This window comes from Cyprinus carpio, chromosome A4 (assembly GCF_018340385.1).
Source record: "Cyprinus carpio isolate SPL01 chromosome A4, ASM1834038v1, whole genome shotgun sequence".
NCBI lineage: Eukaryota > Metazoa > Chordata > Actinopteri > Cypriniformes > Cyprinidae > Cyprinus > Cyprinus carpio.
In genome coordinates this window covers 10,304,777-10,330,237 of record NC_056575.1, presented here as the reverse complement: position 1 = coordinate 10,330,237, position 25,461 = coordinate 10,304,777, and the positions used below count along the sequence as shown (strand labels likewise).

General features: G+C 38.9%; 1 protein-coding gene across 3 annotated transcripts in view; it reads left to right on the top strand.

Moving 5' to 3' along the window:
• The window catches only part of LOC109071948 (plexin-A4-like), a 207,039-nt gene that overhangs the window by 13,878 nt on the left and 167,700 nt on the right, over window positions 1-25,461 (top strand). For 2 of the 3 annotated variants that reach the window (XM_042740235.1, XM_042740246.1), the window contains exons 2-3: window positions 5,505-6,819; window positions 19,490-19,672. In XM_042740235.1, the coding sequence (XP_042596169.1) occupies window positions 5,605-6,819; window positions 19,490-19,672 (1,398 nt within the window). In that variant the 5' untranslated portion in view covers window positions 5,505-5,604. Of the gene's footprint in view, window positions 1-5,504; window positions 6,820-19,489; window positions 19,673-20,320; window positions 22,120-25,461 lie in introns of those variants that run through there. The other variant, XM_042740242.1, reaches the window with a different exon arrangement.

The window sequence follows — 25,461 nt, the reverse complement described above, 5'->3', positions numbered from 1 at the left end:
TAATGAGAGACAACTAAGACATTTGTTTATATGGTGAGCTGGGCATGGCAACAGGAAGCAGCTCAGAGTCTGACTTAAAACAGGATACTGACAATGAAGATCAGTAGCACTTCAATAGACCTCTTAACAGTATCAAAACATCTTTATCTGAAGAGATAACATAGTGCAGTCAACGCTCATGACCCTGGGTATCAGCACAGATAGAGAGCAGGTGGACCAAGTGGGAAAGAGAAGGTATGTTTATGTGTTTCTATGCATGATTGAGGGTGCATCTTTATCTGATTGTTCATCATTTCCATGTGAGTCTGGGTGAAGTGTACAGTATGTTAGCTAGTACAACAGGCTGCAATATCTTTTTATGGTCTGCAGAAGACATGTGCCCGCTCAAGGCAGAAAGCACCCACCACGTTTTCATCTTGGAGTAAGACCCTGACTCTTTTGATAGAGGTGTGAGAATGGGAAAAAAAATGCATTTGTGTGCAAAAGAGAAGGGAAGTGATTTGTTTATGTGTGTGAGTGAGGGAGAGGAAGATGGATGGAAAGCGTCTAACAGAGTCTGTTTGAACCGAGAGCTGAGGATTACAGTCCCTCTGATCAGAGTGAGGAAGGAAATAGAAAGAAGGAAATGAGAGAGAGAGCAAGGACAGGCAGATGTCAACATGTCTCTCAGATCCACTGGATTTGTCTGACCAGCGTTTGGTCTCAATCCATTGCTTTGAAATACCACGATTCAGGGAGAGCTGACGTTTTGATGAATTTTGTAAATAACTCTGTACATTTGATACAGAAATCAAACACACATCAGTTCATGACAAGTACAATAATATAATAATTCAAATGAAAATTCAATGTACTAGTGCTAACGTCACTTTGACTTTCGCTTGAAAAGTTTCCAATAGCATCACAGAAAGGAGACACTACTATTTTGCCATGAATTTACATTAAAAATCTACTGTTGTATTTGTTTTTGGTGTTCTGCTATTTAATTTGATGAAGGGCTGGGCAATATGGCAAAAAATTCAAATCTCAATTTTTTTTCCAGAATGTTTGACTGATTTTTTTAACAAGTCAACTTTAAAATGAAACTACAACATGATTCAAGTAACCGTTTCTTTATTAGCCCTCTAGTTAAAACAAACAAAAATATTCGAAGTGCACCACACATGAAGTTGTCAACATGATGTAAATGTTAAACCAATCACTTGTTAAATATCTTTGCAAAAAAGATGCATAAACTAAAATTACAACTTGTACAAACTTGTCTTATTCATATTATATGTTCAGAAATAATACAAGGAAAATGCTTTAAAAAAAAATCTCAAAAGTCAAGGTAATTCAAATTCAAAATGACTGAAGGTTTAACACCAGTCACCTATTATTAACTATAAATGTTCTGTAAAAACAATGAACAGCAGCTTTCAGCCTGATGTCACCATGATGCAAACATGAAATATCATACAGTAGTAGTTCTTTACAGGTTTTCATTTGATTGCGCTGCTTTTCCATTGTTTTTTTTCTATGTAAACATAGAAGCATTTGACTGTTGTGTTCACGTCTCTTGAAGCGTCTCATGCATGAAACGGCATTGTAAAAATGTGATGCTCAAGCTAAAAGAAGTTCAACCCCCATCTTCCTGCATTTTCCCCTATTCCACTGCCCGTGTCACATCTTTGTCAACACAAAAAAAGCATTCTGTGTGAATGGCACCTAGTGATATATTCTACTTCTGGTCCTTCACAGAGCGCATCACACATGAGTGGTTAATCTGTGACTTCTGTATGATAAGTGCTTTATAGCCTACATCACTACACCATTGACAATGGACAGTATATAATTTTTCTGGATGCATGATTTTGCTAATGTGGTCGCACCTTTAATACTACGTATATGATCATATTGTAAGTAATCCAGTGGCGGTAATTGTTTGACACTCTAACATTGTAGGTGGCAGTATAGTTCGTAAGTGTGGGAATTTTTTATGCTCTGTAAAAAAAGACAGTGTGTTAGTCTTATATGCTTTTGTATAGTTATGGTTACAAATTCCTCTCTATGCCTCCTTGCACTTGTATTTTGAGTGTGATTTATTGACCAACAAAGAGCATTCACAAAAAGTTACAAATGAATTTGATTGATAGCATAATTCTTTTTTTTTTTTTTTATCATATCTATCTATATAAGATTGTTATTGTGCATTCATTTTGGCCATGATATTCATGTAGTGATATTATAGATTTGTCTGCCCTTAATTTAAAAGTTAAAGTATGATTGTTCTAGTAGATTTTAATTGACACTGAAGAGTAAGTGCATTACAGATTATTTGTGTTGAGTGTGACCTTTCTGTTCCTCTCTCTCTTTTGAGCATTCTCTAGTCCCATCAGATTTTGGTGGGTGTAGCCCCTTCGCCCTCTGGGAGGGCTGTAGATAATTAAAAACCCTTATCTGTATGTGTTTGTGTGTAAACATAACTCCTTTTCTTTGTAGCATCCTTCTGTCGCCCTTTCCTTCAGACCCACATCAGGGATGAATCCCTCCATCTGTCCATAGAGGGATGAGGAGCGCAGGCTGTGCTAATGAAAGTAGAACGGGGATGTGTGCGTAAGCTTCTGTGTGTATGTGTGATTTCGCCTGTGTGGGTGTCAAAGAGTATGAGATTTTGTGACATGCTGTAATCAAAGTTGAATTGCACTGTTCTGAGATAATGCTCTTAGATCAGGGAGGATAAATTCAAAATTGTTCAGATGCCCTTGGCCCCCCACCCCCTCCCACAGACTTCTGATGAAATTCAAGGTTGTGTGTTTGCAAAGCCTGGAAAGGCTCCAGTCAAACAGCCTGGTCTTAGGTGAATTTAGTTGCTTATTCTTTGCCCATTGTTTTTTTTTTTTTTTTTTTTTTTTTTTGGACCGTTGTCAATTAATGCCACCAACAGGTCTCTGAGACCTTCATTTGACCTTATTTGACACTCAGATGGCCTGGAGTTTAGCTTGAAATGCAAAAAGTAGCATGGAAATAGAGAGTCTACCACTGCCAGCACCAACCCACCCAACTTGAATCCAGGATTTAAGCAGCCTGGTGTCAACTCAGTTTGCCATCCTGATGCCCAGTTTGGACCGTATGGTGTTTTGCAATTGGTGCACATTTTAGCCAGAAGGCCATGAATGAGACAGGCTTGATATAGCAGATTCAATCTGAGATGTCAGAAGGCAACATATGCATGCAAATTCTCTCACAATAATGCTTAAGAAATTTTTTGACCAGAATTTGAAGTATAGAAGTTTCATGAAGTTCAGAATGTACTGAAATCAATACACCTGTGTCCTGCTTGTTTGTCTTTTGTTTTCTTTAGCACAGAACTCTTTTCAGTTCTGTAGTCCAGTCTTCAGGTGCTTTCAAAAATGCCTTTGACTCACAATTACACATTTTCTGTTACTCTGATTATTTGTACTAGTTTTCTGGAAGCACTAAAGAAAATGCATCAAGTGAGACTTCACTGTCGCAGTTGCATCCTAGAAAGACAAAGAATTGGAATGAGAAGCATGAATATCCAATTATTTATCAAGTGAACACACACACAGCTTAAACCCTAAATGTGCCATTTCCTCACATTCCCAGAGATGCTGCTTGTGTGTGGTATTAAACACAAATTTATTAGCACTCTTTGATGTGGCTCCTCAGCATGTGGTCTCCAGTCCATGTATATATCCATGTGTGTGTTGCAAGCAAGCTTTCCAATAGAAGAACTCGCTTTTCAATTGGCAATATGCTGGACTGTTGGACGTCTGGAGGTCAACTCATGTTTCTTGTTCAAGATATTGGGAATGCTGTTTTCAGTCCAGCTGGCAATCTCCTAAAGCAACCTATGGGAAGATGCTAGAATTATAAACCCCTGTTTTTGGATGACCTTACAGATTAGCTGATCCTAAAGCACAGCGCTAGATAAGGTTTTAAATATTTTACCACCATGGATTGGCATGGATACTTGCTCATAACATCTAAGCATGCACAGAAAAGCCTCTATAAAACCAAGCTGCTTATTATTTTACAATAATTTGATATCTGCACATTAATGTTTTGGAGAGTTGTTGGAGCAATAGCCTAATGGATAATAAACATGCTACTGGTCCATTGAGCCATGGTATTCGAATGGTAGATGTAGTTGTAGATGTAGTCCTGATCCCATTTTCCCCTCTTCTCTCCATATAGTTTCCTGTTGTGTCTCTACTTTCTGTAAAAAAGCTTCTGCATGTGATTGCTTTATGGGAAGGATGTTGATTCGTCTTTTGGCTACTATTTGAACACACCAACGAGCTGAGGGGTCATAATTTGTGTTTTGATTTACAAGACCACCTTTACAAGACCACCTTTACAAGACCACCATTTCCTCATGCATGTTTTTTTCCTTGGCTCACATCTCCATTTTCTTCCACTTTAAATGTAATCGCTAGTAAATGATACCTGCTATAGTGTTTTGAAGTGGTTCTTTGCTAGACTTTTCTATCAGAGAACATTATCCCCCACTGCTCAGATTACACACACTACTATATTTCCAACCATTCTCTTCCATACACGCGAACACAGCTGCAGCAGGACCATTCTCATGCAGAATGGAAAGTGTACAGAACTCTTTATTACTCTCCTATGCCTCTGAGTGTGCTAACACTCCCTCCCCTTGTGCGTCTCTGCTTTCTGTTTCAATGGCTAATCATTACTGTGGACTCCATACCCTTCACTCTGTATAACTCCTTAATGCCCACTTCAACAGCTAGGCAGTGATTTTCACATCTACTGCGAACCTCAGCCAGCCTAGTGTATCACTACTAACTTGTTCTACAGCTAAAAATACTGTTTAAGACTCTATTGTGCATTGATGTTCAAATTTTTAACATTTGTACTACTCAACACTACAGACTACAGAGTCAAAAGTTACATATTTTACTCAAGTATAATAAGCAAACTCTGTTGTTTTTTTGTCCCTTGTTTTTGTGTAGCTATTAGCAATTCCTTCTAATTGGCCCTGTGGTCAACCACTACTTAGACATTGCAGGCAAGACTGTGAGCTCTGCCACTCCTTCAGCTGTGTCAGCAGGTGAACTGCACTGGAAAGATATAAGAAAATCAGCAAAGCATGCAAATCGCATACTGAGAGGAAAGTCAATTAGAGGGCCAGAGGCCCGGCTGTGAGATGGGGCACAGGCAGAGAAATTGTGCCCATCCTAGCTGTTAGCTCCTGGGGCAAATGCATTATCCCATTGAGAATGGCATCCATTCATGCCAACTGTGCGAGCCCCCAGAGTGCCCTTTTCCACCTGTCTTTTTTCTTTCTAATTACTCGTGCGCTTTTAAAATGGCAGGAAAACTGTCATGTGGCTTTAATTTGTCTTCCTTTCTCCTTCTCTGACAATTTTTTGTGGAGGATACAGTGAATCGTGGTATGCAGTTTTATTGCTGTCGAAGCTAATGCTAATATCTTTAATGCTAACATTCTTCTGTTCTTTCTGTCTGTGCAGGTACAGAATGTCCCCAACTTCACGAGAAGCCTGAATACTGATACAGAGCACAGGTAACAAGTAGTGGACAGAGACACTCTTCCCGTAAGGCAACAGGACAATGGCTTTCCACAACAGGAGATGGAACTGTTTTTCTTTTTCTTGTTGCATCATTGTCCTGCTGGTTCCCCTTGTGGCTACAAGGCCACAACAGCCTTCAGTGGCATCCAGAGTACATGAGGAATACAGCACATTCCAGGTGGAAAACCCTGAATGGACTTTTAACCATCTTGCGGTGGACCAAAGAAATGGGAATGTGTACCTTGGGGCCGTAAACCGCATTTACAAACTCTCACCTGGGTTGGATGTACAGGTGTCACATCAGACCGGTCCAGATGAGGATAACCGGAACTGCTATCCGCCCCGTATCGTGCAGCCTTGTAGCGAACCACTCACGTTAACCAACAACGTCAATAAGATGCTGCTCATGGACTACCGTGAGAACCGGCTGTTGGCTTGCGGGAGCCTGTACCAGGGTATTTGCAAACTCCTCCGTCTGGACGATCTCTTTAAGCTTGGAGAGCCCTTCCATAAAAAAGAGCACTACCTCTCTGGTGTCAATGAGAGTGGCTCCGTTTTTGGGGTCATTGTGTCTTACGGTGATGCTTCACCTGATAAGCTGTTTGTGGCCACAGCTGTCGACGGAAGACCAGAGTACTTCCCGACGATATCCAGTCGTAAGCTCACCCGTAACTCTGAGGAGGATGGGATGTTCGCCTACGTCTTCCATGATGAATTTGTTGCCTCCATGATTAAAATCCCATCGGATACATTCACGGTGGTACCAGACTTTGACATCTATTACATATATGGGTTTAGCAGTGGAAATTTTGTGTATTTTCTCACATTGCAACCCGAAATGGGAGGAGGCCCAACGACTGGGTCTTCCTCGGCCGGGCGTGAACAGGTGTACACTTCCAAACTTGTGCGACTTTGCAAGGACGACACTGCGTTTAACTCATATGTTGAGGTTCCTCTTGGTTGTGTTAAGGGTGGGGTTGAGTATCGCCTCCTGCAGGCGGCCTACCTGTCTAAGGCAGGTACCATTCTGGCACGTTCGCTGGGAATAGGACCCGATGATGACATCCTTTATGCTGTGTTTTCTAAAGGACAGAAAAGGAGGCCCAAGGAGTCATCTCAGGAGTCGGCTCTATGCGTGTTCACTTTGAAAGAAATTAATGAAAGAATTAAAGACCGGCTGCAGTCTTGCTATAAAGGAGAGGGAACCCTGGATCTTGCCTGGCTCAAAGTTAAAGACATCTCATGCAGTAGCGCAGTGAGTACATTCAGCACACCCCTGCTTACCTGCCATTAGCAGAAAAATTCTACTTGGGACATTAACTATAATAACACTCTATGACTGATGATGATTGATGTGAACACCGCTATTACATTCAGAGCTAGTCATCAAATTCTATACAAATTGAAGTTTTTGAAACAAGACCATTCAAGTTTTTACCAGAGCTAGAGCTAATTTTGGTTGGATAAAGGCACACGTATGAGGTAGTGCCCACTAGCAATACAATATCATTTTTGATCAATCACCACTGGCTGTGCTTATAACAAGTCTTTTGACAACACAGGACAAGGTACCGAAATAAAGTGACATTTTTAATGGTTCCTGGAAACTGACTGTTTTGAAAGCAAAAATCTTATTTTAAACTGTGGATGTTTGGGCTTATTGAATTGGAGAATTTGCCTTTCCAATTTCATTCTGAATTTTTATACCGATATTTAAAGGACAATGATATTTTATCTTGCAGTAGATCTGATCACTATATCTGTATAAAGGTTTTTTGCAGGTAACTTTTTTTTTTTTTTTTTTTTTTGGACCCATTTTTCTACTTGAAATAATTCTCACAGCAGTGATAACATAATTGCTAATTTTTTTGTTACCAACTTATGGCTGGTTCCAAGTAAAATAACTAATTTAATCCAGTAGTTTTCCCCTCTGGTACACAAAATAATGTTAAAATGTTTGTCACTTGTATAAAAGATCTCCTTTAGGTTATGATACTCAGTGAGGATTCAGTTTTTCTAGACCTTTTGATAAAACACAGACAAACTGTAAAAATGTAAAACAGCCTTACTCAAAGATTCAAACTATTATTATAATAACACGTTATTGAATTCCAGCCAGGGAGTAAACAAATTATTACCTCACATACTGCTCCGCACCAGACCCAACAAATTCTTGCTCCTTTCAGAAACATCAGTGCTGGTTGAACTGAGTCAGGTCAACCACTACAACAACAGAATGAGCTGTTCAGGCATTTATAAGAAAGATTCCATGGTAATAGCACAAACTATTCCTTTGAAGTACCTTGGAGTAGCATGTAAATACCATATGAATATGTTGGTATATGTCATCATATGATTTTACCATTACTGTTCCATGATACTGCCACTGTACCTTTTTTAAGGTGGTAAATGAGGTAACATGAGGGTTTGAGCGTAAAGGGTGCGATTTTTTTCCTGATGTGGAGAGGATATGTGTGTGAACTGAGGTGGAAGTGAAACTGACACACACACACACACACACACAAAATGAGGGTTTGAGCGTAACACTGAACTAAGGTGGAAGTGAAACTGCAGGCACTCACACACGAGAATAAATGTGAAGCAGACTGTGAGAGATTGCTGTCGTGATAAGTGTACGGCTAGTGAGGGAGGAAGGAAGGGAGTTATGTTGAGGAATGGTGCCATTTTTGCGTGTGCTGCAGTATGGCCACTGCAGCATAAATTAAAGAGAGAGCGTCACAGTGAGGAGAGCTAGATGGATAGTCTGTGTCTCCTCCTCCGGTAACTATGGCTACTAGCTCCTCATTTAAAAGCCAGGCAAGTGTTTGATTAGGGAAGAGAAAAAAAAAAACAAGTGAGCTCAAACACATTATATCTGAGACTGATAAATGCTCTGTTGCTGTTTAAATTATCTTCTTCGAGAGCTGTTAGATCTCACACACAAATATAAACACAGAAATACACAAACACATAAATACACATAATAAAGACAACATGAAATTAACATTTCTCCTGTTTACTTTAATAAATATCCATGGTCTGTTATTCTGAAGAACACAGTATTTTATCAAAATTGGAGATACACAGTATATGTTTTTTGTTGTTGTTGTTGTTGTTGTTGTTGTTTTTTAAATATGTTGTTTTTAATTCAAGTCTATTTATTTTATCTTTATCAAATCTAAAATTCTCTTTTTTTGTAAATTTATAATGTAATGTCACTTGCAGAGTTAATTGTTTTTTTTTAATTTATTTAGACAAAAATGAATAATATTAATATTGACTAATTAAAATGGTTATGTTAAATGTCATTGCTTTGTTTATTATTAATTTATTTAGACAAAAATGAATAATATTAATATTGACTAATTAAAATGGTTATAAAATGCATTCTGATTGCTCCACATTAGCTTTCATTTGTAATTAGCTGTCATGTCTGGAGATTTAAAACTATGGAGACTATGGTTGAGGAGAAAAATAACTTTAAATTATATCATAACAATTTCCATTTTTTTTATGGTACAATTACATCCTAATGGATAAAACTGGGCCTCATCCTATATTTGCTTGCCACAGATTATTCTGTGCCATCTGAAAATACGGTACATTATGGAAGTTAAATGCATTGTGAATGCTGTTTCATGTTGTCTTTCACAGTGAGCAGAATACATTAGGTATAAAGCAGCTTCCAAACACCCACAGGCATTAGGAACAAGGGCACGATTGCGCTGACTCACCTATGAATAAAAGGACACGCTCATAGACAGATACATTCAGACACTCATGTGTTTCTGTAAAACACCCACAAATATATTCGAAAGTGTCCCAGGGCAAAAAAGAATGACAAATCTTTCAGGCTGTTCTGTGACTGAAATTAAATGATCTTGGGCTGCGGAATTCCTGGATCTGTGCTCAATGGGACTGCGTTGACAAGATAAAAAGTGGGGAATGACAGGATTGAGAAAATGGCACATGAACCTGCTATCTTAGTGGGGGAGATGGATGATTTGCTAATATCACTCGGATGATTTTACAAGAATTGCAGTTGTTGGTCTCAGATGGGTTTGTGTTTTCAATAATGCATGAAAAACTCACTGCTGCCGAGTTGGAATACAGTATTGCTGGAATATTGCACAACATTATTTACTGAGGGCACCAAACATGTACAAGCTTCTCAGCACAAACCAAGAAGCAAGAAAAAAATAAAAAAAATACCTGGTAGTGACTCAGTAGCTTTTTGACTTTCCTGACATGAAAGTCTAATTAAGTAAGCAGAGAAGCGCAGTGAGATCAAGCAAGCCCTTCTTCATGAATGTGAAGATAACATTCTGTCAATATTCAGCCCTCTGCAAACATGATAGTAGTGCAGGTTCTGTGAAGATATGAAAGTGATGTATATCTTAATATCCTGTCTGTGCCCTCTGCAAACGATAAGGATATTATGCTGTGGAAAATCATAGCATAATGTAAGCCTGGCTCATATGAGATATATCTCTAGTTCTGTCCAAAATTCAGGTCTTTAATAGCAGTCATCTTGACTTGACAAGAAAAGCTTTTTTATTATTTTAGATGTATATCAAAAATAATATAGACAAATAAATGAACTAAGATGTAATGTTGCTGAGACCCAACAATAAGAATATTTGGCATGAATTCCATAACTATTTTAATGCTTTAATGGCATTTCATGGTTTCATTTTTTTTTTTTTACCTTAAATGTGCTCACTGTTTTTTTTCCCCAGTGTTTAAGATAGCATGTCAAGTTTACACAAAACTGTAAAACACATCCTGAGACACCTGTGTTCTGTAGCACTGTCTGTCTGTTTTAAACTTAAGAGTCGTCCTCTGTAAGCAGCTTTTTCTGTCTTTTTTTTTTTTTTTTTTGATATACAGTGATGACTAATGTCACATTGCCATATTTTTACTGTAGAAATAACTAGTAACTAAGGTTACCATGGTAAATTTAGTGTGTGTATGTGTCAGAAATTTATTTGCAGAGGCAGCAGTAGTACTCTTTCAAGCTCTCTGTTGCTCTCTTCTCTCATGGTGTGTGCTTTTCCCAATTAATAAACCGATGAGCAGCCCTACTGCTCATTAGGGCAGTCAGACTGCATGAAGGGGCACTGTTAATGTCAAACATGACATGTGCACACACAAACTCACAAAAGAAAGGATGTGCATTTCACCATGTGAGACAGAGTAGCCATCTTCATCAGTTCATTAAAACAGACTTAGACTAAATCTTTTTAGATGGCAATAATGAAGTCATCTCTCATGTACATACACAGAGGTGTGGCATGTCACACACAATGGTCATGCTGTCACCCTCATTAAGAAGAGATTATGTCTATTTGAAATCTGTACCACTACATGTGATATGAGCTCTTAATTATGTTCCATGCCCAGATACAAATGTGTCTCGTTTGTATTTTTCTATTTTTCTACTTGAATATTTGTAATTTTTTTTATTAATATATATAACTGTTAAAGAAAGTATAATTTGCCCAATACATTTGCATTCATGAGATTTGAAGACAGGCCCATGTTCTCTTAATCCCAAGTCCAGGGTTCGATAAGTCATGCTCACAGCTTTGCTCCCACAGGGTTACAACTGGCAGCTGTGTGCTGCTATTTAAAGATCAGACACACCAAAGGGGAATCCAAATGCAGAGGCAGAGATCTGAAGCTCACTCAAGACTATTGTAGCTTTGGTTGTGCCAAACATCTCTCAGACTTCCCAAGTGCCTTTGGGCCCAGACAGATGAGTGTTCAAACCTGAACAACAAAAGGCATTCTAATGTTTGTATTTATTTATTTTGTAGTTTTTTTTTAAGTGTATGGGGTTGATTTGTTATTGACTGGAACGTCACTGCCTGCCATGCTTTTTATTTCTAACAAAAACAAGTTAATTATATTGTTCCATTTGTTCCATCAAGGCCAAATATTTGAACTATTCTTTACAAGGAATTAATTCATATTCATTGTGTCTTGTGTCCCATTTTGCATCAGTTTTGTCTTGTACATTCCTGTTAATACTGAGATTTTGTATTTTTTCAAATAACAAAAAGATACAAATGTGCATGACAGTATCAGATAATGAATGTATCAGTGTGGAAGTGTTGGTGTCTATTGATCAGGGGTCAGCAACCTACGGCATGCGTGCCAACAGTGGAACGCAGAGGGATAATCACTGGCATGTGAGCAATAGGGAAAACTGCATACTGGCATATATTTTGAGGTAATAACTTCTCATAGTCACACAGCTATTACTATACCATTTGAGCGTTAGGGAATAATGTTTAACAGCTTTGATTTGCTTTTAAAGTGTGATGATGATATTGGGCTATTAATATGGAAGCCTCAACAGTCTAACAGCGCTCGTCAATGTCAAAATGACTGAGATGGCCAATCAAATCAAAGTAGGCTGGGTTTACTGTTCACAGAAGCAGAGGGCGAAGCGTCAGTTTAAAGTTAAAGAGAGCGAGGTAAGATAAAGCTGCAAATCATTTAATATTAGTCAACTTTTAACGATACGTTTTACAATAGAAATGTTAAATGACTGACAGCTATATCCAATGATGCAAACTACTCAAAAATGTTTTTCTCAAATATGGCCATTTTGAGAGAGAGAGAGAGATGTGTAAACAAACAATGAAGCTGAGTTTAGTTACTTAAAAAACTGTGATTTTTACCCCTCCTTCGTGAGAAATATAATGTAGCGATTCAGTATCGATTAAAAAAGTTGCGTGGCAGCGCTGACAAGTTTATGAGCTTCTGAATGTTACTTTTTGCACAGCATGATCTCAGATCTCTGTGTGCAAGTGTTTTACTTTTTGAAGAGTGTCATTTAAAGTATCTGTTTGATATTGATGTGTGATTTGTGTGAGTGGTTTTAATGCATTGGCCTTATCACACACACACATACAGTGGTGTTCAGTATGGTCACACTGTATATCTTTTATTCATGAAACTTTTGAAAAGTTTAAAAAGTAATTTATGAAAAAATCCTCAGGGTGTTTTTTAATGTAAATCTGTTTGTCTTTTTTTTTTTTTTTTTTTGTATAGTTTTTAAGTGTGTATGTACTGTATAAATACAGAATGGGGGGGGGGTGCACAGTGGTTAACCAGAAAAATTTAAAATGGCACGTCATGCCGAAAAGGTTGCTGACCTCTGCTATAGCTCATTCTTTGTTGACATCTGACCTGTAAAAAAAATAATAATTTTGCCATCGCCCCATGTTCCCTATGTCAGCAGAAAGAAATGGTGTGAAAATGAGTCTGGCACAGTAAATTCACCCTTCTTGTCTCCTGGAGTGATGTATTGAAGCAACCAAGGGGGCCACACGCTAATAGGAATTATTTTTTTCTCGTTAATTTATGCGTTTTTCTGAACCTCTGCTTGCTTATGGAGACATTGCGATCAGAGAGATAAGCACATTTTAAATTAAGATTGGTCTCATTATTATTCCTAATCATCTCACTTATAAGTAATTAAAATCCGGCTATAGGCTGTACCCTTACAGCTGTCAGTCTCTCTGCATGCTCATTACATATCATTGCCAAATAATTAGCACTTTTCACCCTCCTAGACTGATCAGTTTTCCTCATACCTTCGAAGCAGCTGTCAGTTCTCGTTAGTTTCCAACTGCTAGTCATACTTATTTTTTCTCCATTAAAGGTGCACTTAGTAATTACTGTGTTGCATTGATCTTGCAACTTTGTTGGACATATACTGACATGCAGCGTTATGCAAAAGCAAATGTTTTCAGATAATGCTGCTATTCTTAAAATATACTGTTCACAATCTGCATGATAGAGAATTTTACATAAGGGCAAAACATTTTCCCTTGCAGATTTCTCATTGGTTTTAAATTCACTCCGTTGGCCAACAGCAACCAGCTTGGTTTTAAAGTGACTTCCATTTGAGTGGTGCTTCAGTTTTTTTCATGTGTGAAACAAAGGTAAAATTAATGAGTGCACCTGTAAATTGGACAGCATGCTAGTTTATCAGTCTGAAATACTTTAGTCCTCCTGAGATCTCTTTATTTTTCATTAACATGGCTCCAGTTCCTCGCCAAGTTTCTCTCTTGTGACACTTTCTGGGTGAACCACTTTATGGGATGGTGTGACATGGTTTTAATCAGTCGCTTGCACTGTGTAGTGCATTTCCATTCATTAAAGTCGATCTCCAGGTTTATTGGCCTCAGTAATTACATCTCCCATTGGAAGTACTGCAGCAAAGGTCATAATCCATCATAAGATCATTATAACCTAATCAGACTAAACTCACTTTACATATAGGTGTGAAAAGGTTATGTGCTCCAGCACTTGTTGGATATTTCTTGAGCTGTATGCTAATTTTGCCACCTTTTCCTCATTCATTGGAGCCATCCTAAACTTTATGTAGTTCTACACAATGGGAATGCGTACACAAGCACAGCTGCAAACACTTTCAAGTGGCAAGCTGCATTGCTGTAGTGTTGCTTCTGAAGGTTGAGATCTCGGAAAACACTATGTGCTGTATAAACCTGCCTGCTACATTTATAAATGCATGAATTTTTCATATCCATCCAACACACAACCTCAAAAAATGGCTTAAGAGCACACAAATGCAAACACAAGCTCTTTCTTCATAAGTGCTTACATTTCATACCCCAGGGGTTTCATTGATCCACAAAGAAAAGAATGATGGAATGATGTATGCAGTGACATCATTGACAGCTCCAAATCAAACAAATGACTCTTTTCTGAATGGTCTCCTGAGCTTTGCATATGTTTTAATTGCAGAAATCTGACAATTGTCATTTACAGTACTTCCAGTAGGTCTTGTAGAAGATTTTTTAATATCTATGTTTAAAGAAGCTCGAGGAGGTGTAGAGCAGATATAAGAAGACTTCACAACTCACCTGCTTTTTAGATACCATCACAGATCTGTGAAAATCCTGTCTTGTGGCTGCATTTAGATGTCAGACTCCACTGTATATCTTTACGCTAACATGGTGCCTTAAGATGGGATTTCGGCATTTGATTTTTGTATCTTTAACTCTCATTTTGATGTCTTTTGACAATTTCTTTAAAGCTCACAGATTTAGTTGGAAGTAGTGATATTGCCCAGAAAAGGCCAATGTTGGATCAAATAATACCGACAAAGTGCTTTCAAGTGGAGGTATTTGCTATGGAAGCAGAAGCTTGCAGAATCTTTCTAACCAAAAGGGTTCACAGTCATTAAGTCATTAAGTGTCATTACTTGCAGATAGTTGTGCGATATTCATCACTCATATCTTTTCATTTTTTCTTAGCCGAGTTCTCTGGTAAAGTCAGCACTGGGTAGAGGCCACAGCAGGATGGAAACAGAGATAATGAGGCCTTTAATTCAAAAGAGCGGTGTGGAAAAATGATGGCATGGGAGTGCAGGGATGGGTTATAACGCTGAATACAGTGTAATCAGACTTTAGCTGTTAAAATGTAATAATTAACTGAAATAAGCAGAAATGCCGGGACATGTCAAAACATCTCGAGGGCCATGATTTATTTATTCATTTTTATTTATACAAATATCGAATTAATTTGTTTTGGCTCTTCTCTCATCTCACATCTCTTGCATTTTTAATAAAACATTATAATGTACAGTATGGAAATGGATATTCATTTTGTGATTTGCTAAAGATTACATTTAACTTTTTGAAAATTATTACTTTTTTTTTTTTTTTTTTAGGAGAAACGAGCATGCAGAAATTATTTATCCCATATCTACCTATAAATTAAAAAATGTATATACTGTATAAAGCAATATATCGTGCCTCCCTACTTGTCAAGTTAATTGTCCAAGTTTAAAATCTTTCTCAACCCCTGCTCCATTCTCTTGTGCTCTGTCAGGCTCAGGTGTGGGCAACTCTGCTCCTTCAACCCGTAAAAAAAAAAAAAAAAAAAAAAAAAAAAACACCTGAACATGCTAATCATGGTCTTCAGGTTTACTAGAAAGTTACAGACAGGTGAGCTAATCTCTGAAACAAAGCAGAACCTTGAAGGCCAGAGCTGGCCACCCCTGGATTTTAAACACAAGCCATCTCTATGTTTCCTAAGAAACATGTTGGGTCAGACGAACCCGAAATCAACCTAATTATAAAACAGATTAGTAAAGTAGTTGACAGGCAACCCAACAAATAGTCAAATTTGAAAATATGAGGTTTTGTGCATCCCTAACAGAGTGCCATTATGCTGTTCTCCTGAATGGTTCATCTCTGTGATTGTCTGTCAATCGTTCAACACTGATAGAAACCATTAAGACAGAGTGAGTGGAGAATGCTCCCAATCAAACGCATAACGGACACAAAAAAACAACCTCTTAAATGCACGAGGATTGGCGTGCTCCGAGCTGATTGAGTGTTGATATAATTACGTCGAACATGGAGCTGAGATTTGTGGGAAATAATGTCTTTGTTGCTAACAACAATCCCTGCGTGAGATATTACTTGAGCATGAAAAGGAAAGACTCTGAAAGGGTAATTATATGACTGTGCAGAATTAGTTCTTGAAGAGCCGATTCATCATCTGAATGATGTACACTTGCAGCACTGATCAGGGTTTATTTGCATAAACTGTGCATTTTGATCAAACTGCAATCTACTAATAGTGCATTAAAATGTTTTGCGCCCTCTCAGCTAACAGAGAGGAATACAAAAGGCGTTTTGAACTAAAAAGTGTGTAGGTCGTGCCCCAGAGTTCCTGTTACTTCTTGTGCCAGATGCTCTTCAAGGTCAGTCTTCTATGTGCTCCAATTGGACAAAAAGACTTGGAAAAAAGCTTCTCAAAAAAAAAAAAAAGCTTGGATTTCACTTGTTGTCTTACTATCCAGGGACAAAGAGATGCCGGCGCAAGGAAAGAGAGCCGCCTTTGTGTTGCAGGATGTAGCCAGGCAGCGAGCAGTCCGAATGACCGGATTCTGCTTTCCCATTCTCTGGAACCAGTTCAAATGAAAAAACGGTGCCTGCCCTGATCCAGAAGCTTTTAGTTGTGCTCGTCAAATCATTCACTCCTCCTTTTTCTTTCCCCCTCCTTCTCGTGTACACCTTCAGAAGTGCAGCGTGAAATTGGCAATAATGCGGCAGCTTGTTCGTCTGCTCCATGCCGAGAGGGAGCGAGGCAGTCGTAGACGGAAAGAAAGATATAAAAACGCAGAGCGTAGAGCACAAAGAAGTAGAGGAGGGTGGCAGGGAGGGCGCCCCCTCTCGTGCATGGGGCGTTGAGAGATGTTATTTACATCGGGATGGGGAGAGAGGAAATGTCATGTTTATGTGGCTAGGTAATAAAAACGTGTTGGCTTCCTGAAAGGCTGACAGACAGGAAGCCTATTTCATTAGATTGCAACACATAGGGTCTGATTGGCATGTTGTTCACCTTGCCAGAAATATCGTAGCATATGCCAATGCGAAGATGTTGAGACACATGCTCCCTTCCCCCAGTCTGTGTCACTGGCATATGCGCCCTGCCACACGCGAAGGCCTGGGCTTTCTGATAAAATATCCGCAGTGCCAAAAGGCATTAGTCTGTGTCACAACTATGACTGTCATTGTGTTTATTCTTAGCACAGTTTTCTTTTTCAGTCTTAACCTCAAATGTGGCAAGTCTTTGTAGCTGTTGCTACCAGTGTGCTGCGTTGGGGCTTTACACATTTTGACCCGTGTAAGCAGGATGAAGTGTGCTGGAGGCTGTGATTGCAGCTGAGTTTTATTTTATTTACATGTGTAAGCAGGTGTGCACATAGAAGCAGGTTGCTGCTGCCTCAACATCCCGCAATGATTCATGGCCCCCAATATGGACAAGAGACATCTGCAGAAAGACTAACACTGCAGAAAACAGATCTTTCATGTAGCTGCAGCTTTCTAACAAGATCCGTGCACTAGAAATGAGCACCATTACTCTGGGCTGGCATACAGCAGAACATTTCTAAAGGTCAGACAACTACGGAGAGAGAGAGGAAAAAATATATACAATGTTGAACATTTCCCTGTTCTCTCCCCCTCTCTACTCTCTCCTTTATTTCTCTATTTATTCTTCATTCCGGCTTGTATTGAGTGAACTGAGAATTGAGTGCGGTGTTCGCTATCGATTCGGACGATCACTCATAAACCGCCATTTTAGAGAGACAGCCCCTGTCTTCCATTTGCTTAATGAAGGGTCTTGTATCTCCTGACCACTGACAAATAGACATTTGCTATATTGCATGTAAAGACCCATCCGGTGACTTGATTGATCACGTCTCTCAGAGGTTCGTCCAATCTGCTACTCCGCTACAGTTTTGTCCCTTGGCCTTCATTGGATTTTCAAACAACATTAGCTGGGAGCCGTTGTTATTAAGATAAATGCCACTTCAGATATAATTGAACTCCCATCAAGGGAGTATGTACATTATATCGGTACATACACAAAGAGTCTGTGAGTGATAATGTACATCCAGATGCTTCCTCTCGCAACCTGGGAATCTCTCAGGATTGCCCTTTGCCTACTTCATCACTGGGGACTGTGCTGTGGGTTGGTGCCTGGGGGCAAAACACAGCTCAAGCTGTCTTGTATTTCATGATCCAGTTGAGAGTATATGCCATTAAAAACTGAAATATTAATGCTTATAAAGTGGCTTGAGACACCTGTTAGGCTGCTTAATAATGTACAGTTATGGTTCACACTTTCAGAATGAAATTAGACCTTTTAAAATGCCAGACATCATCATGTATGTCAAACTACTATAGATGACACACAAACAGTGGAGGTTTTCATAGTATCTTTTTTTTTCTCCCCCTAGTGTTTTGACAGATATTTTGCCTACTATGCCATAAATGAAATCTATGTGTACTGCTGATTGAATTTTTCTGACCTTTTACAGAATAAAAGAACATTTAAGATTTTTACTTGGTCTCGCATGTTGCATTATGCACAATCTGTGTAAGGTCTGTCTTTTTTCATTTTTTTCCCCCTTAATTTTGCATAATGTGTTTACAGAAAATGTTGCTGATTTTTCTTTTAGGAGCAAGTTATTCCGTTTTGATAGCTGTTGGGAGTTTTTTCTTTAGAATAACATGCGCTGAGTAATTGTTAGTGAACCATTAGAAGGAATGTGTGTTCAAGTTAAATTATTTATTTTATTCTGAAAGATAAAGATTTTAAATGAATCAATTTGCATAATAATAAAAAAATCTGTTTAAATTAACATTCAAACTTTTTTTTGAGCAGACCATATCCGAGCCTGAGGAGACACTCATGAATGAATTAAAGGCCGTGAGCGTATCATATTTGGCAGCGCTTGAGAAGTGTTATGGTTTCATGCCCTCAATGAGTCAAAGCCTTGGGCATCATTAATCATGCTTTCGATTTGTTTGACATTTTATCCTGAGGTCTGTGCAGCTGTTTCAATGGATGCCGTTGTTTCCAAAGCCCTTGTAGCAGACTGAAATATGGAAGCATTACCAAATTATTATTTCTTTATCAGAAGCTGTAAATCACTCCATTCTGGCTGACACTGGCAACATTCCCACTGTCAAATAATATCGCATGGCATCACCTGAAATGCCATATTTAAAAGATGGTTTTTTAAGATGCTTTTCCACCTGAAATGATAAATGCACTTGGTCTTAAATCAGATAAACCTCACAACCCCATTTTAGATATGACTGGCTGAATTGTTGCTAAGTAGTGACAATGATGTATTTGCTGTGTAAATGCCTTGCAAATGGTCTGGTAAACATGTATGTTGCATCATAAACTAGTCAAAGGGAAACAACATTTGTAACAATTTCCATGTCCTTGCTAATGTTCATCACATTTCTTTAAACTAGAAATGACTCAACTTGTCATTTTATAACCAATTAGTTGACTAGTTTTAGATCTACTCTGCTCTAGATGAATTAAACCTTATTTATCGTTCTCCTTTCTAGCTCCTCACCATCGATGACAACTTCTGTGGTCTGGATATGAACGCCCCACTCGGCGTCTCAGAGATGGTGCGCGGAATTCCACTGTTCTCAGAATCCAATGACAAAATGACATCAGTTATCGCCTATGTGTACAAGAACCACTCCCTGGCTTTTGTGGGGACCAAAGGGGGTCGTCTGAAAAAGGTAGGACTCATGTTTCTTTTGCAGGATAGTGAGAAACCATAGAGTTGACTGATTCAAGGATTGCATTGTTGCTGTGCATTTCTAAAAAGCCTCAGAGGTCTATCAAGGCTTGTGTAGTAATTGGTAGCATTGGGCATTTTATGATAAATGAGGTGATCTGAGCGTGTGCCACTCTGTAAGAACATTAGATCCTGTTAGTTTTGCAAACGTGGTTATGCTCTGAAATCTTCTGCCGTTGTGTCTGACGCATGTAGAGAGGAACGGTTGGTAAGCGACGCAGGCAGAGAGGGCCATGGGAATCCCTGCACAGGCAGAGGCTGTCGGGGGTAATTGGATGATGCGGTGCAGGGGCTTTCGGCCCGGTACCCTCTTCTCTGACTGTGCCTCAGAGGAGCCGTGTCTGAGACGAATCCAAGGGCCAGCCAGACACTGCACAGAGCAGAAAATAACATTAAAACAGAGAGAGAGAGAGAACGATAGCAAGGGAGGGAAAGACAGACAGAGAGGGAGAGAGAGAATGAGAGTATCCTATTTCTCTTTTTCTCAAGTGCTAAACCTCCAGGGTGTTGATGTTACAGACGGGCAAATCTTTGCCAATAGGCAGGATTCCAATTTGATGCATTCTTATTGTAGTGGTGTGTTTTGTAGTTGGATCTGGCTGTGGATGAAAATCCATGGTGTAACAGACAAGTCCTTTCCCCAAAAAAAAAATCATCCCCGAAGAAGGAAGGAGAGGAGCCATTTTGGTAATGTAAACATTTTTCTGGAACTTTCCAGCCTGTTCACACCAAGAAAGATAAATATAGTGATAGCTAGATTAGTGCCCACACCAACTCACATTAATGTTCTGTTTATTATGAGTGCATGTATAAGTGGTGTTGACTTCTCCATTCTCATAGAGTTAGAATGATAATTAAAACTTTATAGTTGTCTTTATAGTTATCATCCTTGGTGTGAATGGGCCTTTAGCCACCTAATTAAACATGCCTCTTTTTCAAACTCCTTTCAAAAATATACTGTTGAGACTAATGCAATTGGAGATGGGGCACTTATGCTTCAAGACAACTCTGTGATATCTTTAAGGTAATAAGGATTTTTTCTGAGGGCTGTTCAAATAAACAAATCCTTGAGACTATAATTGATGAAATGACAGACAGCAAATTGAGGATATGAACAGAAGTGTGCAGCCAAACAAAACTCTAGGGAACAGACAGGCAACACAATGACGTTCTCTTTCAGGCAGATGGACAAACATAGCCATGCACACACACACACAGAAACCTTTTAGTTGCCATTTCAGTGATTGTAGATCTCTGCGGGAAAACAGCAGATGATGTCACTGTTGCCTTTCAGACAAAACAAGAAAATATTTCGCACTGGCAGTCATTAATCAATAAAAATTAGTTTATTATCGTTCCTTTTGCATGGTGATTTATAGGCCGCCAGCACGTCACACTCAGTAAATTGTTTACTAGCTGAAGACGAGCTCATCAAGAAAAGTAAATATTATCTGGAGCAACTCTAATCGTTTATGAGCTAGCCGTATGGGAACTTGGCAGAAAAAAAGACTCCATAAAATCAAAATGAGAGTTTTGTAGCTTTTGATGCATGTTGGTTAGTTTTGGCATTTACATGCTAATTACCTCCAAAATGTTGACTAAATCCATTAAGGAATTTATTAATTTACTGTCTTTTTATTCTGGGAAATTGGAGGAATAAGGCAGATCACTTATCCTGCATTGGATTTTTGTCCAGTCTCTAGAATAACTGCTCGTCAGGTGACTTCATTGGGGTCTTTAAGTGGCTTGTTTCAATAGTACAGCTCATTGAAAACCAAAAACATTAGATAATGTTGACCTGTTGAGACTTCATATTGGAGAACAACAAAACAAAAAGTTCTGTGATGTCTCTCTTTTGTGTATGTTGCTGTGATTGTTGATTGTTTTCATTTAATGCAGTATTTTCTGAATGTAAATGTTAGTATTAGGATTACTTAGGGGGAACACGACAGCAGAATCCCCACCAGGTATTTATTTTAAATTTGTATGGGATAATCCAAAGCTTACAGCATTCAGCATGGCCGTGGTTCTCCAACTATAGTTAGCGTTCTCTGTGTGATTGACTCCAAGAGGAGGTGCAATGGCAGAATATTCTGTGTTTCACTGCGTTAAAAGACAGAGCTGTAGCCAAACCCCAGAGAGAAGCAGTAAACAACTTCTAAACCCTCCAGAGAATATCACACAGACACATTTTTATGACGTGCGCACACATGCACACGGCCGTCAGCATTAAAATCACAGAGCTTAAAACACGAACTGCTGTGTTTGCTGCAGCAGTTGTTCAGCACCCCTGGCACTTGAGCGGACCCCAGACCAGATGTGGTTTTGAGACTTTGGAACCTCTTTGTCCCCAATTTATCCATCCACCCATCTATGTCTGTCACCCTCTACCATATCTCTCTCTCTCTCTCTCTTTTAAAAAAAAATAAATAAAAATATGTATGTATGTATCTAGTGCAAATTAAGGAATTTATGTTTTATATTTATTTAGATTTATATAATATACATTTAAAAAATTATATTTTATAACATTAATTTGCTCTTTTGTATTTTTTATTTGTTTTTTTTTTATATTTATTTAGATTTATATAATATACATTTAAAAAATTATATTTTTATTATATAGCTTTCCTTTGTCCTTCACTTGCACTACTACTACAAAGTTTAGTCAGGGAATTTGAAATTGGCCAATGTGCTTTTGTTTGGCAAAAAATCGTGTATGTATATGTATGTATATATGTTGTGTAATGATTGCTGTTTGCCAATTGTCAATAACTTGCAGGTCAGTAACATGGCCACCACATTTGATTTTATACGTTGGCTTAAAGCTCTCCAATCCCTTTAGTTCTTCTCATTGGCATCTACATTATCCTTTCAAAAAACCCTTATGATGCCTTTGAGTCTTTACATATAATAAATAGGCCATATGGCCAAGGCCTCAATCCTCTCCTTTGGCCGGTAGCTAAGTCAAAAAGGGTGAAATTAAACCTATTAATTGCGGTCAGCGCATCTATGTCGAGCCAAGGGTGAAGTTGACAGGCTTCTAATCCTTTTGCATGAGGCATTTGCAGCGGCCCGCTTCACAGGCGGGGTACACGCAGACCAGGAGGGCCGGATAAGCTCCCCGCCGAGGTGATAATGCATCCAGTAGGCCTACTCGCCGCTGACAGAACCTCAGCCACTCACTCAATACAATGAGCAGCTAACCTTGAAGCAGACCTGGCACAGGAAGTCTGGCTGACAGCGCCCTGTGTGAAGGACTGAGGGGAAAGTGTGTGCTTGTGTGTAGATGGGTCAAAGTGTGTGTGTTATCTGATGAGGTTCTGTGCATTTAGCCATGAGGTGTGCACTGAAGTGAATTCTTCGGCCCTTGGAGACGCCACTGAGGAGATGCACAGTTCAAAGGGCATGATTCAGACACTGAAAAATTGTTCAGGCAGTGGAGACGGGTTGTTTCAGGATGACGGCTCAGATTGCCGGTTGTCGATGGTGATGGCTGGTGGAAAAAGCTTCAATTTGTCTGTGAATGGTAGATGGTGGTGGGGAAAAGGTCACATTATCCTTTAGACACAACTCTTGTATGCTCCACTTTTGCTTATTTTCCCTGTCCTTCTGTTTTATTGATTTATGCACACGAGTGAACAGACCATTTTTTAGACATGCCGTTCTACCTATGTTCAAAACTGACAGACATCTAAAAATGTAAACTTTTAATAAATGAATAAATGAATGGACAAATAGTTTAAAATATATAAATATATCAAATATAAAATATGTAAATATAAATTGTTTAATATAAAATTGTCTGTTGTTGGATGACTGGTCAACTGGTTGACCACTGTGCCCCATCCTTATTTTGTGTGCCCACAACTGGTGGGTTGGCTCGCAGTTGTGCATGTGTGTGTTTGTTTGGACGCTCACCACAGATATGCAGATTATTGAAATGATGTGAGAGAGCTGGAGTCACTGGAGCAGAGGATTAAGTGTTGAAACTTGATGAAATATGCTGCAGGACAGTGTGCTTTAGATGAGAATTAGAAGTCACATTATGCTGAGTGCATTTGTGAATATGGGCATGTTGAGTGTGTGTGTGTCCTTGTATACAACAGTTTTATAACTCTCTCTGCAGCTGCTTATGCCAAACCCCAGGGGAAAATACAGTGGTTTCGAATTGGGCCTTTCTACAGAGAAACTGAGTAGCCCTATAGAAAAACACCCAGTGTGAAAGTACACAACCCATTTGTAAGAGACACTTCAGTATGTGTGTGTCCTGAATATGTCTGATGACAGCAAAACTTAGTCCTCTTCCTGTGCTTATGAATCTATGGGAGGGTTGCCATGGCAGCCAGCTCTCTCTCACTTGCTGTGTGTTGTGGCATGTTGCAATAGCTTCACTTATCAGAGAGAAAAGAACCATTTCCTGTCTCGCGACAACAGCCCAATCTAGTGATCGAAGGCTATTCACATCCATCAGACTGCCTGAGATTAGACAACAGATGTCTATTATTGGACCAACTTATTACATTCACACCATCATAAGGAAGTAATATCTTAATATTTTGGGGTGCCTGGTAAAGCTAGTATTGCTGTTATTTTCAAGAAATGTAAAAAATATAATAGTAGATCTTAAAATAGTTGTCTTTTGTTTTCCCGAGGCTGATGTGGTTTCAGTGTCCACAATATAACATGTTGGTACAGCCCCTCCTGTCTGTCGCTCTCACTCTGTGTCTGTTTTAGTTTTAATGATTTGTTTGTGCAGTTTTTGAGGCAAGTTTAGCCGCAGTTGGTCTGTTCTGACTTCTGAGGCAGAGCTGGAAACCTTTACTGTGGTTGTTTTGTGGGTAAAGCCTACAAATGGAAAATGAGAAATGAGGCACAATAATGACCTGGGAGCGGTCTGAGATCCATACCGCCGACAACATGCTGGCCTGTTAGTCTGGGGTCAGATACGCACACACACCAGCCTCTTCTGCTAGGCTTTTTATTCACCTAAAGCCTCAGAAAAGAAAGGAGGGCATGGAAGAAACGAAGCTAACAGAGAGATAGGAGGATGCAGCCTCACCTTTTCATTCTGGGAAACAAAACAGTCGGTGACCTCTAGAAAGCCTTCCTAAAGCTGCCATGGCATCGTAGCATCACGTCTAATGATCTTGAACAAATTCAAGTGAGCTTTGGAGATAAGCAAATTAATATTTAATTACTGCAGTGCTTATTTCTTTGTATAAATTGAATTGAAAAGTGATATTTAGAAACTAAATTACTTTTAACCATTCTTTAAAAAAGTTCAAAAGAACAACATTTATTTGAGATATATATAGGCCTAGTAACCGTTAAATGTATTTACTGTTATTTTAGATCAATTTATTGCATTCTTATTAAATAAAAAAATAAATAAAAAAAACTTCTCAAAGTATCATATGTCCTCTCACTCTTGCAATACATTGGCTAAACATTCACGTCCATGTTTGTGTACCTGTGTAGAATATGATCCTGGCAAAAGAATGTCTATTAGACCATTCTCAGTGAGAGAGAGGAAAGTAGGTCTGAACTACAGTTTGAACACATTGGGTCTAAAAATAGCCATGACACATCATGCATTTGATATGTGTCTATTTATAGTGGAGCTCTGTTTGGTCAACCTCTCCTCTGTGTCCTCTATAATTGATAAAGCCCGTTTGCAGCTCAGCGGGGTGACAGTGCACATGGCTTCTTCTGTTACATCACTGATTA